Below are 19,000 nucleotides of genomic sequence, written 5' to 3'. Positions count from 1 at the left end.
CATCTTTTGTGCATTCCATGAGTGAGAGTCTTTCATACAAAACAATAAGACCTCTACGACCCCAACACTTAAGTCATTAGCATATGAAAAAGTAACCTCCACAGGCCAATCCCCCTACACGTTTAGAGGTCCATTTTTGATCACACTACTGAGATACGGGCCATGTGACCAATAATGTAAGGATTTAAGAGCTATATATGATATGAATTTAGGTAGAAAATGTAAGAAAAGGACATGTAATTTTTTACATAGCTATACATTATATATCCTAGATTGCTATTGAGAGTAGGACAGTAGCTAATGTGTACTCTGGTCATGATATTTATGATTCATTAAATATTTGATTACTACAACATGACTGCCTAAAATGGCTTGTTAGTTTCTAAATTTCCACAAAACAAAGTGAATTTCTCCCTGTACAGTTCATCTGTGTCTGTATTTGTGGTTTATTCACAACCCAGAGACATAAGAAAATATTCCCATTTTAAAAAGATGGAGTCTAAGAATTATGACTGTCATACAGATTATCAAACACCTTTGATATGGTTTATTAATTAAGTAGCCAACAAATGATTTATTAATCGCGATAAATCTAATTGGAAGAATTCAGTAAATTAGGACTACTGCAGATATGAACCCATTTAAAAAGAAAATGAAATGAACTGTTAAAATATCTGTCTGTCTGTCTGTCTGTCTATCTATCTATCTACGTATAATATTACCGTACTATGTTACACAAATAGGATTTACCCCTGTGTTTATTCATCATTCAACAGTTTTTTACAATTGCGGCTTGTGGATTAACATTAATAAAGCTTTGTCAATCAAACAAATAAAAAAAAGATTTGTACAATATCGTGAAAGATAGAGCACTTCAAACTGATTCACTGATGAAAACCCTGTAATAAAACAGAATAAGTGTAATAGTAGTGAAGTGAAATTAAAAATAAACCCAATATTCTACTATATTAACATACTGCATCTATAAGAGTATGACCTAATGAAGGGTATAGGATGTATGTATTGTTTATTGGTGACTGTGGGGGTCATCCTCCAAGAGTCATTTCCCACTTTTATTTTATACTCATGGCCTCCATTTGTGTTTTTTTCTGCCAGGTGTTCTCAAACTTTTCCTGCCTGAAATCCAGAAGATACAGACAGTACCCTCCTGAGACCCAAACTTCATAATAAAGATAACATCATGAACTTCCACCATGTGTGCGTTAGTGAACTACAGGTAAAAAACACAATAACTGGCACTTCGTTTTTTTGGATGCACTGTTTAATACAACAGTGAAATCAGTCATTCACGCTGTTAGACAATGATTTCTTGTTGATGTCTAACAGATCCTGTATGTGCTAATTATTCATATTCATACAATCACGGAAAAAATTATTAGATCATCAAAAGTCCTCAAAAACAATGGTTATGCAATCAAGTACTAACTCCTGTGTGTATCATGTGACTAAAACAGACAGAAAAGAAAACACGGAATGCCTAAAAGCACTGTTTTTGTCAGTACAATGCCATAGCTATTGATGTAAGAACTGAAGTGATTTTGGTTATCAAGAAGACATGGAAGGAAGATAGATATCAGCTCTAAAATTAAACTCTTGTGAGCTATTTTTGTTGTTATCATTATATTTGTCCAAACAAATGTACCTTTAGTTGTACCAGGCATTAAAATAAACAAGAAATTGAAGAAAAGAAGGGTGGTTTAATTTTAATAATAATTTTTTCCGCGACTGTATTTTGGAAAAAACACATTGAGGTAAAATATTTCCAGAAAAATCCAACCAAAACTCAGTGAAGAGTCTGCTTTTCCTCAAGTACTAACAAAGATTTAATGCTCAAAGTACCAGTAACGATTTGTGTTTTCGACTTGTAAATACTGATAAATGCTGTTTCTTGTCAGTTTTACAGTACAGTCCTTAATTAGGCCCGAGCCGAGTAAAGCCGGCGCAGGGCCTATTGAGTCTGCAGTGGGCGCATGGGGACAAAATCGCCAGTGACGCGGTCGCCTTTCGCCACTGTCGCCACTCTCACACATTTTCACATTCACGGCACTGAGACCTTTCCGACGATGTATATGACATGTGCACAAATCGCATATTTACACCTGCTCAGAATGAATGGGAGTCAATGGGACACGCACACTTGGGGTTAGTCACGTGGGTGTAAGTGCACGACACGTGACATCTGACCCCACACACATGTGGGGGACCTCGAGAACTTTCAAAAAAGGGCAAATACGTGGTTGCCATAGAAACGGCTATATTGTTCTTGCTCAGATTATTATTATTTTTATTTATTTATTTATTTTTCTTTCTCCTGCGCTTTGAGCTCAATTTTGACCCCCTGAACATTTATGAAAACTCACCAAATTTTGCACAAAATTCAGAAATGTGCAAAATTGAATTTACATATAGGTTTCGGAGATGTCGGTAAAGAAATGTTGCTGCAGCGCCCCCTTGAAAAGTGGAAATGCATTACGTCAATGGGAGCATGTCCAACATAAAGTTTGTCGTAGAACCACGAAAATCGGTACACAGATTCATCATGAGGAGACAAACAAAAAATATTATTGTGGCCACGCCCCTAAACCCACCCTTAGTCGGCCATATTGGATTGAAATTTCCAAAATGCTGAGTCAGCGTTTTCGCTGACGTCGTATTTTAACTATCTCCTACTTAGCCGTTTGGCCGTATGAGCTCAAAATCGGTGTACAGTATCTAGAGAAGTGGGACATAAAAAGTTAGCCGAATTTTTTGAATCGGTGTCACCGTTTTTGTGCGACGAGGTTGCAAACTTTGCGAAGTTTTTTCAAAAATTTACCATTACAAAAATTGCTTCAGCTCAGACATACAAACACCGATTTGGCTGAAATTTGACTCAGACGTCCATCTCCCAGGCCTACACCCATTTATTAAAAGAAATTGAAATTTCGCAATATAGCGCCCCCTACAAATGTACATTTACAAAAATGAAATCAGTTCGGACATACGAGCACCAATTTGGCTCAAATTTGACTCAGACATCTGTCTCCCCGGCCTACACCTATTTGTCAAAAGAAACTGAAATTTTGCACTACAGCGCCCCCTACAAAAATTTTTAATATTTTTTTATTACAATTTCTTCAGTTCAGACATACGAACACTGATTTGGCTCAAATTTGACTCAGACGTCTATCTCCCAGGCCTACACCCATTTATCAGAAATATTTGAAATTCGGTGCCATAGCGTCCCCTACAATTTTACCTTTACGAAAATTACTTCACGTTAGACATACGAATACCAATTTGGCTAAAATTTGAATCAGTGTTCAGTCTCCCAGGCCTACACCCATTTATCAAAAGAAATAGCCACTTTGCTCATTAGCGCCCCCTAATAATTTACCTTCACGAAAATTGCATTAATTCGGACATACGAACACTGATTTAGCTCAAATTTGACTCAGTGGTACATCTCGCAAACCTACACCCATTCAATGGTAGAAATTTATTTTTAGCTGCATAGCGCCCCCTACAGATTTACTTATACAAAACTTTCTTTAGTTTGGACATACAAACAAAGATTTGCCTCAAATTTGAATCCGTTGTCGATCTCCCAGGTCTACACCCATTCATCAGAAGACATTGAAATTTGGTGCTAGAGTGCCACCTGCTGAACGATGGACATACTTCTACTGGACGTGCCCGTGGCGAGGGCCTTTAGATGCCACTTGCGGCTTTAATTTGTGGTTGAGTCTGTTCATTAACTTCCACTTTTTCTCTGATAAGTTTCAGTTTTTGTATTTTATTTACTCACTTCAGCACTCAAACATTCTTATATTTATTTAGCCTTCCCTGTTATTCTAAACCACAGGTGTCAAACATGCGGCCTGGGGGCCAAATCCGGCCCACCAAAGGGTCCAATCCGGCCCCTGGGATGAATTTGTGAAATGCAAAAATTACACTAAGATATTAACAATCAAGGATGTGGAACTCGTTTTTGTTCAGGTTCCACATACAGAACAATTTGATCTCAACTAAAATAATAGCATAATAACCTATACATAATGACTCCAAATCTTCTTAGTTTAATGTGAAAAACATAATATTACATTACACCTATAAATAATGAACTCCAAATTTTTCTCTTAGTTTTAGTGTAAAAACTTACATTAAAATCTGAAAATATTAACATTTACAGACTTACAAAAATGTGAAAAACATGAACTTTTGAAAGGGAAATTTTGAGGTGTAATATTGTTAAAATTGCACTTATTTTTCTCAAGAAATTTCAGTTTTTTTAGGTTATTCACATCATTTTGTTTGGATAGTTTGTAAATGTACATATTTTCATAATTTAATCTTGATTGCAGTAAAACAAAAAGAAAAATTTGTAGTCGTCATTATTTACAGTTTATTATGCTTCTGTTTTACTGGTCCAGCCCACTTGAGATCAATTTGGGCTTAATTGTGGCCCCTGAACAAAAATGAGTTTGACACCCCTGTTCTAAACCATTTGTCCTTGTCCTTGACTGACCTCTCATACTTTCTGCTAAAAAAATGTTAGATTTGTTTCACTTTCTGTTATATTTACTCTTTTGGTTGAATGTATGTTTTGGGGAAAACCAGACATGGGTGACCTCACCAAACTGACATTCCACAAATACCAGTTTCAAAGTATTTTTTCTTTTTACTTCCCTTCCTTTATTCTTTTCATGAAACAACAAAATGACCTCACATACATTAAAATGTCACAACAAAACTGGTGTCTAATTCAGTAACACAGTGTTAAACATTTGTACAGTCTCGCAGCTTTTTTACTTCTGCTTTCAGTGCATTCACACTTTTTTTAATCTCTAACACACATTTTCTTTAACCATTTAAAACCAGGAACTGCTTTTCTGCCAACTTCTAAATGAAAAATGTCTCTACATATAACCTTTCCATAATGATTTATCACCATTTATTATAATTATTGTTTGTTGTAACTGTATGGGGTAATTGTATGTTGTAACTATGTGTTGTGTTTTATGCTGTCTCTTGGCCAGGACTCCCTTGAAAAAGAGCTTCTTAATCTCAATGGGATCCTTTTCCTAGTTAAATAAAGGTTAAATAAAAATAAAATAAAATAAATATATATATATTATTCTCTATATATTAATTTTTTTTTTTATAAATAATGCATTTTCCTATATTTAACTACATCAGTAAAAGATGTCTGTCAGTCCTGCTCACATCTACAGCCTGTCCGTCCATGGGAGTGGATCTCTCCTTCACTGTGGTTCTCCCCAAGGTTTCTCTTTTTCCCACTGGGTTTTTTGGAGCTTTTTCTTGCCAAGAAGGGTCTAAGGTAGGGTGATGCCTGGGACATTAATCCATTTGCCTCATCAGCTGTTTAACTAACAAGTGGTGCCAGGCACAACAAACCCCGCCCCTCGCACATATTGTAGTTTATTTTGGCATCGATCCAGCTTATGTCATCATGTCTATGTGTGTGCTGATGTCAGCATATCAGCTGCCTCTATATATGTGCCAAGTTTGAAGTAAACTGAAACTAATTGGATGTTTTTATAGACATTTGAAATTTTGCCAATTAAATAGGAGAAAAAAAAGATTTAAAAAATTCATAAAAAAGTGTGAACTTTGACCTACTTTTCCCAAAATGTAATCACATCTATTCTGGGTCACTGGCAATGTATAAACCCAATTTAGTATGAATTCAACCAATAGTTTTGCTGCTAGAGTGTTGACAAACAAACAAGCCAAACCACAATGCTTATTTTCATTGTTTTTTTAAGTAATTCAGCAAATTTTGTAAAGCCCTGTGAGGTGTCCTTGTTGTGATATTGGGCTCTATAAATAAAATTTTAATTTAATTTACTGAAGCATGTAGATGTTCATAAAAGCTCAGACTAGATTCAAAGATTATTATATCAAAAGAGACAAACCAGAGGAAAAAAGTAACTTTTTCAGCAAAATATGTCATTAATTGAATGTAAAAACAAGCATCTACAACCACTTGTTTGTCAGACTACATGTTTTTAGGTGAATCAATATTGTAAGAGACGTGAGTGTTTCCACATTCACTGTGGAGCCTGTGATCGTCCAAAATGTGTCATATCAGATGACCATGACGAGAAACTAAATTTTCCCTGATTCATTTACATTGATAGGATTAGTGGATCAGAAGTTATTAAATATTATTATGTTTTAAATGTGAGGTACATCTGAACATTAGCACACACAGGTGAACTAAGCTGCAGAGGTCTCCGACTTCCAGATTTCCTGCAGGATTTGATCAATAAGCAGCAGAATTAACTACATCCAAAGGGTAAAAATATTAGTTTTTATTTATTGACTAGTATTTAACCATGAAAAATGACTTAAAAATCATTTGCAAGAGTGTCCTGGCCAAGACAGTAGCAGAAGTTACAAAAAGTAGAAATGTCAGCCATACACCCTTACTAAAAACGCACATAAAATACTCACACACATCACACTAAAGCCATACATATAGAACACCATCAATAATCTAACAGGTACTAAAAGTATACAACATTGTTCCTTCAAGCATCTACAACCACTTATTTGTCAAACTACATGTTTTTAGGTGAATCAATGTTGTAGCAGACATGAGTGTTTCCACATTCACTGTGGAGCCTGTGATCGTCCAAAATGTGTCATATCAGATGACCATGACGAGATGAGAAACTCAATTTTCCCTGATTCATTTACATTGATAGGATTGGTGGATCAGAAGTTATTAAACATTTTAGATCAGTTGATGTTTTTGGTTACTGGTGGTTGTTTATGTATTTAAGTGTTAATCCATTTTTTATGTAAACTAAAAAACCTCACTTTCTGTATCTTCCATTACAGTTTTGTTCATGACTCATACAGTGTTTGACTTTTAAACCCCCGCCTCAGGAAACCAGACCGGTGAAGAGTAGGGCCTCATTTGACCTGGTGGATCAGCGGTTTTGAAACACAGCCCCCAACCTCAAGTTCGAGAGTTGACAGTCCACGATGACTACATATAGGGTGGTTAAGTCACCTACTTTTACTGTTCTGCTTTTGACAAAACACACCCTATGAGATGAGGTGAAACTAAAACAAACTGACTGTCTTTATCACAGATCATTTCTACTGTATTCATTACTATAGATTAGATTAGATTAGGTAAAATTAGAATAGATAAAATTAGATTAGATTAGATAAAATTAGATTAGATTAGACTTTATTGATCCCACAAGAGGAATATTCAATGGTCAAGGTAGCAATAGAATAAAGTGCAAAAAAAGGTGTACCTGCATAAAGAAGCAAAGAAGAAACAAACATAAAATAATAATAGTAATAATACTTATATTATCTTAACACACAGTACTTTAACCCTTTATTGGGCAAGTGACACACATATTACACATCACAAGACAGTGACAGTAACAGTTCCATTGAGGAAAGTGAGTCAACAATCTCAGGTCCAATGTGGTCTACAGGGTCTGTAAGGTCCACCTCTGCATGAACAGTGAGTGTACCTGCTTTGTTAGGTACCATGAAGTAATGGTGCTAATGTAAGGAATGATGTTCAAAGGGATAATGTGGATGTGGACAGGGGTCTGGATCAGCACTTATGTTTTTGGAATGATCTAAAAGTGATGTTCTACTGTTCTAAAATACATGTTCCTTCGACATTACATGTGCTTTTCTTGTTTTGTTTTGTTTTGTTTGTTTTTTTAAATACATATATATATATGTGTGTGTATATATATATATGTGTGTGTATATATATATATATATGTATATATATATATATATATATATATATATATATATATATATATATATATATATATTTATACTTCTTTGATTTTTAATTTTTCTTTTGCCACCTATGGGTAAGGAACCAAATATTGTAACTTCATTGACCTTGATTTTCTACATGACAAGAAAAAAATTCAGTCTTGTTATGTCCTCCAATAACAGACTAAGGTTGAAATGTTGAATTTCACAGTATTTTTGAGTACCCCATAAAGGGATAAACAATATTGATCCCTTCACTCCATTTAATTTAATATTTATTAGGGAAGTTAGACTAATTCATAATAGGAATTTCTGTATATTCTGAGTCAGATTGACTTAATTTAGAATTAAATGGACATAATCTACATTTATGCTTTGCTCAGTGGGGATGTTTCCAGGTAGTAAATAAATTTAGACAAATAGGGTTTTATATTTTGTACTCTTGTAATGATTAGCAGTCAGCATGATATAGTGTTAAACAAATGTCCTTTCCTCAAAATGATCATGCCCCATCTGTGTAAATATATTCAGTACATATCTACAATACACTGGGATCATTGACAGATCTTAAAAGCTCTTAATTCTAAACACTAATGATAATTTTAGGTAATTTTTAAATATTTAATAGGAGAAATACTTCATAAGAACTACCACCCATACTGAGCAAAGTAAGCAAAGCCTTCCCCATACTTGATATTAAAAATTTGGAGATTATTGAAAGAAAATTATTAATAGTGTTAATAGAGTGTAGAATATGATCCTGCAGAAATTACATGTATTAAGTCATAAAGTAGACAATATACAGTCGCGGAAAAAATGATTAGACCACCTTTGTTTTCTTCAGTTCTTCATTTTAGTGCCTGGTACAACTAAAGGTACATTTGTTTGGACAAATATACAGGGTGGGGAAGCAAAATTTACAATATTTTGAGGCAGGGATTGAAAGACAGTGTATGACCAATTAGTTTATTGAAAGTCATGAGAATTTAAATCTTCAAGTCATATTTTACTGCATTTCTAACTGTCTTGTTGTCTACCTCAAGTTCAATTGCCATTTTTCTCATGGATTTGGTTGGATCCTTTAGGATTTAGGTTTTTAGAGCTTTAATAAAAGCTTTGGTACGTTTTTTGTTGCTTCCTCCACTTCCGGACTTTCTGGTAATAGTTTTGCTCATAGTCATTCTCTTCTTTACATTATAAACAGTCTTTATGGACACTCCAACTATTTTTGAAATCTCCTTTGGTGTGACGAGTGCATTCAGCAAATCACACACTCTTTGACGTTTGCTTTCCTGATTACTCATATGGGCAAAAGTTTCTGAAAAGGTATGGATAATAGTGTTAGGTATGATTATGACATCAATATGTTTGGTTTCAAAACAATTGACGTAGTGCCTGCTGAGAAAAAACAACTAAATGTTCATTGTAAATTTTACTTCCCCACCCTGTAATGATAACAACAAAAAATAGTTCATAATAATTTAATTTCAGAGCTGATATCTATCCATTTTCCATGTTTTCTTGATAGTAACCAAAATCACTTCAGTTCTTACATCAATATCTAGGGCATTGTACTGACAAAAACAGTGCTTTTAGGCATTCCATGTTTTGTTTTCTGTCTGTTTTCGTCACGATACACACAAGAGTTAGTATTTGATTGCAGAACCATTGTTTTTGATGGCTTTTGAAGGTGTAATATTTTTTTCTGTGACTGTATATTCTCAGAAATAGCCAAAAGTAGAAGCAACATGTGAAAAGTGAACTATTAACCCTGTACTTTTATCATAGGTATCACATGAGAATCTCTTGAACAAAAAACTCAGTGGAAACCACGGGGCTGTGATGTCACGGAAGGTCCCTCGGCGGTTTCTTACAAATAGACGAAGAGATGAGGAAATGTGACAGAGTGGAAGCGCTGTGTTTGTTAGTGAGCGACAGAGATGGAACTGAAGCTGCAGCTGAGCGTTTTGATGTGTCTCGTTCAGGGTGAGTCTTTTACTTTTAACACTTTGAAAAGCAGATGGTACAGAAATGAGGTGATTTTTGTTATGCTTTAGAATTATAAAAGTACAGTACAGGTTTCTCTGTGACAGTCTGAGATGATGGGAGTGTTTAGTGGGGGAAATTTAGGGGAATATTACAACTGAAATACATTGGATTTCACTGTTGTTGATTTATGCATAGTGGTTTTGTCTAAAATTGATTGGAACTGCATTACTTTATTGTTATTGTTTGTAGAAAGTCCACAAATCACATGATATATAATCAAGAATAAAACAGAACCGATGCAGAAAAGAGAAATTGAAAAGTAAAACTGTATTTCAGACAGATTGCATAATCACACGTCTGAAGTAAAATTATTTCATTCATTTTCTGCCACATAGTTTAGATTTAATTAAGATGTACTCCAAGGTTAGTATCATTTAACTCTGCCTAATGCTTATTTTATGGAGTGTATTTGTACAATTTAAATATGAGCTGCAAATTTTAGAGTAAATGTGTGCTATATGTATGTTCACTTAATTGTGGGTTGTGATGAAATTGCAATATATCCCAGTGAAATCCAGTTTTTGACACAGATAATATAACAAAATCTTATTGTCACATGTTTATATGAGGTGGAAATGTGTCTTCTGCAGTCTAGCAAGAAAGAAAACCTATGCATTTAATTTTATAACTTTGTGTATATTTATGTTCTTTATTTTTATTTATGCATTTACTTTCTTCTCTTTGTAAACCTTGATAGATGAGATGTGGGGTGGGGGGGTTGGGGTTTTGGGATTGGGGTTACTATAGCTCATATTGTATGTCTATGTTCACTTTGTATTTATGTACTGTGACTCTGATATTCAATATTCAAATACATATATGTTAAAGAAGAAGGAAAACCTGAAATACACAAAAACATGCAGAGTTACATAAAATATATCTTAAACAGCAGCAGTGCTCATGGGTTATTGGCTAAAGTAAAGATAATATATGTCATATTGTTGCATTATGAATGAAACACTGCACCAAACGTATAGTTTGAAGTTAGTACTAGATTTATTATCCTCTAAAGTTAATTATGATTGTTATATTTATTGATTACAGTGACAAAAAACGATGAAAGAAATTAATTTATGTTATTGTGAGTTGACCAGGCTAAATAAATAGTAAAATATATGTCTACCATATGTGAGAGAAGATACAGTATGTATGATACAGACCCAAAAAATTACCTTTCCATGTCTATGTTTTTATTTTGTGGAAATTAAGAAAAATAGAATTTCCCATTAACATTTTACTGATATCACAATTTCAATGGATATCTGACAGAATAGTTTTCATTCAGATGTTCTTGGTATATACAGTTATCACTTAAAGACCTAGAACAGTTTTTTGATTTGACTTCCACATGAATATGTCTCTACATTGAACCTGTTCTAAATGATTCATTACTATTTATTTTGATATAACCATTGTATTTTGCATTTTTTAGTGATAAGCAGGTACTTTCACTTATTTGATTTGCTAATTCTATTGATTTTCAGTGCTCTTGTTTTTACCTGGTTTTATTTTTTATTTTCTATATGTTTTGTCTTATTTTATTGTACAGCTGTGGTAACCTTTTTAATTGTTATTGCCACATTTTGCTTTTCACTCCTTTGTGGCTTATATTCTGTCTGTGTATCTCTTGTGTTATTTTTACTATTTTCAAATGCAATTTTCTCTACATGTCACCTTTCCCTAGTAAATTATCACCATTTATCATAATATCATCCTCTGTATTATGCATTTTTTCTGTGAAAATTAGATATTTTCCTACATTATATTTACTGAACATGTAGATGTTCATGAAATTTAAAGGTTATTATATAACAGAACCAGCAAACCTGAGGAAAAGGAGACTTTTTCAGCAAAATATATCATTAACTGAACATAAAAACAAGCATCTACAACCACTGGCATCAATCAACCTACATTGGCTTTCATGGTGAATCAATGGTGCAGAAGATGACAGAGTTTCCATGTTCACTGAATGTTTAAATGGGTCACATCTGATAACTATGAAAAGCTGAGAAACTGCATTTTACCTGAATTATTTGCATGTATTGATGAGATTAATGGTTCAGAACTTACTAAGATTTTATAGGGTAAATGCTTTTTTTAATGTCTTTGAAGGTTAAACAACTTTCTCTTTACACATCCTACAGAAGGAAATGTTTGCTTTGAAGATTTTTCATTATTTCTGTGACTAAGTTTTGTTGCCTACAGTTAAAGTCAATGTGTGTTTTCATACAGTTATTCCAAAGTTCACGTACAGTTACACTCCACCCACATGTGTGAAAACCGTGCGTGTTGATGACATCTGAAGCCCACTGCCCTCTGTGGCTGCCAATTTGCCCCCACATTGTTTTCCAAACAGCTCATAATTCTCCCCCCATAGGAAAAAATAGCAGCCAAAGCCCCCGTGTCCTACCCACAGTGAAGCTACACTTTTCTCTTACACTCACCCTTACTTTCTCTTTCACCGTGAAAGCACTGACCACATAGTTTCCTGTTGGAGCAGCATTAGAAGTGTGACGGGGGGCTGTGTCAGTTGTCGCTGCAGTGCGATGGAGAGTTGTGCTTTTTTTTTTCCCTCTATCACCACCTCCACATGAGTCAACACTGTGAGAAACAGTTCGGACACTTTGAATGTGAGGGAGTGAAGTCTTTTACTTCCAGCAGATGGTTCCTCACATGTTTGTGAAGTAGCCATAAGAAGTGTCAATGTTCTAAAAAGGTGTCAGAACACATGACTTAGCAGGTTATTTTTTATTTTTTGCAGCTTCACTGGCAGAGTGGCAGCATGTGACTGTGATGAAAGGCCATACGCTGTACCTGACCTGCCCTCTTAAAGGCCCCCTCCAGGACCCCGTGGAATGGAAGAACCCTGATGGTAATGTTATGTTCTTCAACACAGTTCAAGGTGATCATGGCAAAATGGCAGCAGCAGTCCATTTCCAGTTCTGAGTCACGGATGTTAAGCTCTTGTTGTCTGTTTGTCACTTGTAGGTGTGGGGGACAAGCGCTACAGCATCATCAAACTGTCTGAGTCTGAATTCACCATCAGTGTTTCCAGTGTTACCTTCACAGACGGAGGCGACTACATATGCACCCATTACCATCCTCAAGCAGCACAAAAAGTAGTGCAGGTGACAGTGTTGGGTGAGTACAACATGATAGAAAAATATCACTTCAGCTCCATGGTCTGTCACTTACTATGATTATAGTATTGCATTTCATTATAATATATTAACAATCATCCTGGTGGGGGTTCTTTTATAGATCACCCCAAGATGGAAGTTGCAAAGCATGGTGGGAAGTTCATAGTAAAATGCACTGCTGAGGCAAACCACCACGCTCCACAGTTGTCCTGGATGCTGCAAAATGGGCCGGAGTTTCACGGTAAGATGGACTGTAAATTAAAATGTTGACTCAAAATTAACCCAATGTGAGATAAATTTGTTTATTACATTAAGAATAAATGTTAGTGTGGTTAAAAAGAGCTAGAGGATGACACAAACTTAACCCATAAAGATTTAGAACGGTTTTTGTCCCAGGTTTCAAGTAAATTTTTCTCTACATTTAACCTTTCTGATTTGATTTATCACCATTAATTATAATATTATCTACTGTGTTGAACATTTTTCAGTAAATTTCAGGTTTTTTCCTATTCTTAATTTACTGATCATGAAGATGTTCATCGAGTAAATGCAAAAATTATTATATCAGAACAGAGAAAACTGAAAAAAGTGAGTTTTTCATAAAATATATCGTAACTGAAGATAAAAGTCTACAACTATTGCAGTTTTTCTAACTATATGGGTTTTATTATTAAATAAATATGACAGTGTTGAATGTTAGTAATGTAGATGTTCCAAGACACTCAGAATAAATATAAAGATTAAAAAAACTGAAGCAAAACTCAGTTTTTCAGCAAACTATATCATTAACTGAACATAAAAATCATCATTTAAAACCACTGTCATTTGTCAAATTACATGAGTTTTTATTAATGAATAAATGTTGCAGAAGATAATTGTGTTTGCACGTTCACTAAGTAGCCTCTGAACATCCAAATGGACTATATGTGATGATGCTGAAAAGCTGAGAAACTGCATTTTCCATGAGTTTTTTTTTCCTGTATTGATAGATTTAGTGATTCACCAATTATTTAACATTTTAGATCAGTAGAAGCTTTTCCTCGTCAGGTGCTATCTTGGCTGAAAGGTTGATCAGTTGACTATGATACCCTGCTGATATGAGGCCATATATGGGTTATTTTCAACATAGTTCCCTTTGAGGTGCATACACGTCTTCCACCGGTGCTGCAGTGCTTGAATCTCTTTCATACAGAATCTTTCATGTTGAAGAGTGAAAAACATCTCAGTAGCAGATATGAACCCGTCATCACTGCAGTATTTCATGTCAGCCAAATGTTTCTGAAAAGGAAACATCATGCACTGAGGTCTATATGATTCCCTTGAGGGATAAATCCTGAGAAACACTTAACCAGAGATGTTTGAAGTCATATATTAACCCATAAATATAACTATTCTTGAAAACAAAAACTAAAATTAGTTATCTATGAACCCAATCATCTTCCAGGGTGATACTATAAAAGTTTTAAGCCCATTCATTACAGGATGCAAATCATTTTTACTGCCCTTTTAGCATCACTTTGTAATGTTAACTTGAATATCTGAACAAATATTCTTTAAATCACAACTTTGTCTTATATGTCATTGAAAAATAGGAATTAACTTGCTCTTTTTTTTCCTGTCATCAGTGGCAGGAACAGCGTTTCATGCTAAATTCACTGTTATAAATACCATTAACAATATGTACAAAAATCCAAAACATGCTGAAAGTCTTTTGCTTTCGATGCAACTTCCAGCGACCCAAAAGTCTCCTGAAATATACTGTGTATTTCCCACCATTCAGGTGTTTTTTGTGTGTCATATGCACCTGAAGCTTGGGGTTCATAGCAAACGCCCATTTGTCTGTTCATCTGAATGATAACCACAAAGATGACTTCCACCTCAATAATGAAATGTGTCATAGTTACGATAAATTTTGCCCACCTTTCTTTAGTTGGTGGGTGGGCAGATGAAGCCTCCTCAGAGCTTTATGTACACTTATTTGTCATGCTCATAGATTTGTAGTTTAACTTTCCTTCACTTAATTCTGACTTGTTTCTTGTGATGGCTTTTTGGTTAATTAATGCTGGATGTTAATTCAGTGTCTCCTGTTCCACAGGTCACGCCCAAGTCACACGTGGAGATAAAACATATGTGTCCACAGAGGTGTTATATGTGCACTCGGTTAAAACCAGAGTCACCCTAAAATGCATTGCTCGCCATCAAGCTCTACATTCAAAACCTCTGATGAACTTTGTCAGAATTGGGGAAAAAAGTAAGTACACAAATCTGCAATATTTCAATTTTGAACGAACTGACAAAACTCATTTACATGGACCGTTTTATTGACTTAAACCTGTTTACTTCACATACTTCTGCTTATTTGTCATATTTGAGGAACAGTGAGAGCGTAGTTGTGTCGTCACAGAACAGGGAAAGCACTGAAGAGAGTTTTTTTTCCTCATCATCTCTCCATGACAGTGTCAGTGGACTATGAAACTTGGCCAAAATAAACATTTCCTCTTTCTATGTGTTGTAAATAATCTGGTTTCCTGAAATAACAGATATGTGATTTGCGGATTCGTAAATGTTAGTTTTCACTCTTATTTCCCATCAATTGGACACCGTTTCTTGGTGTTAATAATGTAAATCCCCTTATTTTTCACAGCACTGGTGCCCCACCTCATAACCACAACCAGCTCGCCCACAGCTCCGACTCAAGGGTCAACGGAGGTGACGATAATGATGACACACGGCAAGACCACACTGCAAATCACAACTGTAGGCGTGAATGGGCACACAACTGAAACACCATCAGCTAGATCTCCTTCTGGCACTGCTGCACATGTCAGCACAGGTGAGTAAAATGTGTGTGGTATTCAGAACACTAAGAATTAGAAAATACCACCACACAACCCCCCCCCCCCCCCCCCCAATAGTCCACTGAAAAAAATGCGTGGGTTTTTTCTGGCTGGTTAAATGTCAGGTTAGGTCAGATGCTCTTTTTCTAATACTTGACGCAAATAATCAGGCTGTATCAAATGCATAACCTAAATACAATACAGTACTGAAACCACAGACTGATTCTCACTACAGATATTTTAACCATATGCTACCATATATGTTTCCTGTGACGGAAGTCGATGCATCTGGTGTGAACAATTTTAAAAGATATAAATGTTTCTGAAGGGAGAACAGTGAGACTCTGCGAAAAAAAAGGCATAGAAAATGCAAGCAAATAATATTTCAGCTTTTGTTTTAGTTTGAAAATAATGAATAAGAATGTATTTAACCTTAAATACACCGTATATGTTCAGATGTTAAAGGCTCCTTTAAACTGCTTTCCATTGCTTTAACTACACATATGCAATTGATACACATAATAGCAGCATCTTAAATATATTTTTTCATTAGAATTGGTTCTGCCTCTAAAATCAGTTAACCACTTTATTGAATTTCAAACAAAAGTATCCCTGTTAAGGTGATATTCAATTGAATTTCTGCTCTGCTATGTATTTCTAAAACTCTGCTTCCTTTGCTGTTTTTGCATTTTATTACATTCATCTCTGTTTCCTTACTTTTGTAGCTGACTCAAGTACATCTGTGTCACCAGTCTCAACCAGCACCTGGAATCACACCGACAACAATGAAACCAGCACAGCAGGTTAGCATTGTTACACAGGCTGTAATATTATATGACTGGAGGCTAAACCCTGTTTTCCACTAATGCCTCTTTAGTGCCATCTACTGGTGGTTTTGAAATACTACAGCTCAGGTTTTACTTCAAGAAAACAGGGATGGTTTGTTCTGCGGCCTCTTTGACATCATCATTTGTATCCAACTTTATAGGCTGGACATCTGTTTCCATGACAACACAGGAGATCATCTCACTTAACAGCACAGAGGGAAACAATACAGGTACATTTACACTGTCAGCACAACCCATTCATTTCCTTTATTGAAAAATATTTGTGTTGCGTAGTTGGTTTGTAAGCGTTTATTCTGTCTGTTACCAGAGATCCGCAATTACCAGGATGGCGAAAGTAAAGGAAATTCATCACTATTGGTTTTCCTTGTGACATGCCTCATCGTCGGCCTTTTGGTGGTTGTCATTTTTATTGGGATCAAGCTTAGAAGAGCACACATTGCATGGAAGAAAGGTGAGCACAATATGTCTCCATTTCCTGCTTGGCATCTATGGAAACAAACAATCAGTTTATAATTGAAAGAGAACTTTAGTCAGAGCCATAAATCTTTAAAGTGAATGAGAGTTTCAGTTTCATTTGTGTCCAGAAATGTATGTTTTATTAAAGTAAAGTATATCAATCAACAGATAGACACATAGAAATGTGTTTTTTCTAGTGTTAACACAAATCTCTGTACATTTTTCACATGTATCTTAAGAAACATTTGACAGTTTTTATTGTTACAGAGAACGATGACTCAGATCCGTCAGAGGTGAGCAATAAATCGAAGTCAAGCCAGGAAGAGAGAAACGCCCAGGCTCAACGGAGACGAGGTGTGTGCTTGGTATTTGAGGACAAAAATGTGTAAACCTCCTCACAGGAAAAAAATGTAGAATTCCTACATTGTCATACCTTAAGAAAACAGAGAAATCGAAACATTTAACAAGAGAAGCTCAAATGGATCTTAAAAATTTTGTGAAGAAGCAGTTTGAAACTTAAATAAAAGCATCCTGTGTCATATTTTTAGTCTTAAATGTAACTTTTAGCTTTAAGTAATGTATAAAACTCAATAAGGCATAACTGGTGGTTGTTAAATGCCTTTGAAATGTCAGCTATTTTCTGCTTGGAAACCAGGGTGTGAAAGTGTCTTGTACCTATAGATATCCAGGGAATTCATTCATTGGTTAAACAGTTTTTTTGCTGGAAAATGAACAAATTTGGCACAAAGGGCTTTAAAATCCCATAATGCTACCTCAGATCCTGCTTAAGAAGATGTAGTCCGCATTGTCGTACAGCCATCTTATTGCACAAACTGTACTTGTGTGTAAGGAAGAAACACTTTAAGCCAGTGAGTCACTCATTGTGAAATCCTCTCTCCACAGGGATCTTCAACACAGCGTTCACACAATATGTCGTTGAGGAACCAACAGTGATAACTTCAGTGACAAACACAGCTGCGATGACAACAACAGAGGTTGTAAATACTGAACAGCCCTCTCAACCCCCAAGGCCAGCACAAAGTGTAGACAAATCTATCGTAAAGGAAACAGAACTGTAACTACAACTGCTGGTTTTAATGTTATAAAAAAGACTGTTTACATGTAAAGGTGTGGAAACTGTAGTACTGTTTTATTCTGTAAATACTGTATAAAGTGAATGTTCAATAGAGATATAATAAATTACATTTTACAATACTTTGTATCAAAGTTTCATTTATTTTCTTTTTTTTTCCTGTTCTGTCTTAAAACATATTTCTGTTTTATCAACTGTAGCACCACTGTCACGTGGTTCTACAAGATGTAAGATGCAGTCTACCTGGTTTTGAGAGCTGCTCTAACCTGTTGTCTTCAAATCTGTCAACTAATAGTTTAATGAGGAATACAGGAATGACAACTGTAAACTTCCACTCTATAGATTTACATTTGCAGTCAACTTTTTCTGCAAAGGGCTGACAACACTCGGATACAGTTGAAATATTTTACACTTAATTCTGAGAGCTTGCTGAAAGCTAAGAAATTCTGCTGTTCATTATAGTGCTTCTATATCTGCCGTTTGATGTGGATTTATGAGAATAACTTGAACTATGTACGTAAAAGCTCAAATTGTCATGCTCTGTACTGAAACTCATAAACTGCATCAACCCTGTCAAATACTAGCATTGATCACTGAGATGCATCATAAATTACAATGCCCGCACTCAGGTTGAATGGTCCTCCTGTAAACTAAAATACTAGGGTGTTCTTATCTAAAACCATTTTTTTAAATTCATATCTATCATATCTCGAAACCTTTATCCATCTAACCTACATGGGTCCCAAAATGTGGATGTTTAATCATGGTGTCCCTTGAGCAAAA

The 19,000-nt window shown here is 35.2% G+C and overlaps 1 protein-coding gene across 3 annotated transcripts; it reads left to right on the top strand.

Moving 5' to 3' along the window:
• The first annotated feature begins 765 nt into the window (after window positions 1-765).
• Window positions 766-18,331, top strand: crtam (cytotoxic and regulatory T cell molecule). Of its 3 annotated transcripts, none has more exons than XM_030153320.1 (12): window positions 766-1,237; window positions 9,580-9,777; window positions 12,605-12,745; window positions 12,832-12,984; window positions 13,105-13,224; window positions 15,079-15,234; window positions 15,628-15,816; window positions 16,546-16,623; window positions 16,809-16,877; window positions 16,976-17,119; window positions 17,377-17,478; window positions 18,028-18,331. In XM_030153320.1, the coding sequence occupies exons 2-12, from the start codon at window positions 9,732-9,734 to the stop codon at window positions 18,201-18,203; spliced, it is 1,374 nt and encodes a 457-aa protein (XP_030009180.1). In that variant the 5' UTR covers window positions 766-1,237; window positions 9,580-9,731; the 3' UTR covers window positions 18,204-18,331. The 3 variants fall into 3 exon arrangements, with proteins under 3 accessions (XP_030009180.1, XP_030009183.1, XP_030009182.1); XM_030153323.1 differs by having other exon boundaries at window positions 767-1,237; window positions 12,605-12,715; XM_030153322.1 differs by having other exon boundaries at window positions 768-1,237; window positions 17,392-17,478.
• Window positions 18,332-19,000: the final 669 nt, after the last annotated feature.

This window comes from Sphaeramia orbicularis, chromosome 14 (genome assembly GCF_902148855.1).
Source record: "Sphaeramia orbicularis chromosome 14, fSphaOr1.1, whole genome shotgun sequence".
In the NCBI taxonomy this organism is placed as follows: Eukaryota; Metazoa; Chordata; class Actinopteri; order Kurtiformes; family Apogonidae; genus Sphaeramia; species Sphaeramia orbicularis.
The sequence above is the reverse complement of the archived record's forward strand: the minus strand, read 5'-3'. Positions and strand labels throughout refer to the sequence as shown.

What these genes read in the sequence shown, in the direction of transcription:
- crtam (XM_030153320.1), top strand. Translation starts at nt 9,732, where the DNA reads ATGGAACTGAAGCTGCAGCTGAGCGTTTTGATGTGTCTCGTTCAGG. An exon ending in TGTCAGAATTGGGGAAAAAA is followed by an intron (nt 15,235 to 15,627) that starts GTAAGTACACAA and finishes TATTTTTCACAG; the next exon opens with CACTGGTGCCCCACCTCATA. An exon ending in ACACATTGCATGGAAGAAAG is followed by an intron (nt 17,120 to 17,376) that starts GTGAGCACAATA and finishes AACATTTGACAG; the next exon opens with TTTTTATTGTTACAGAGAAC.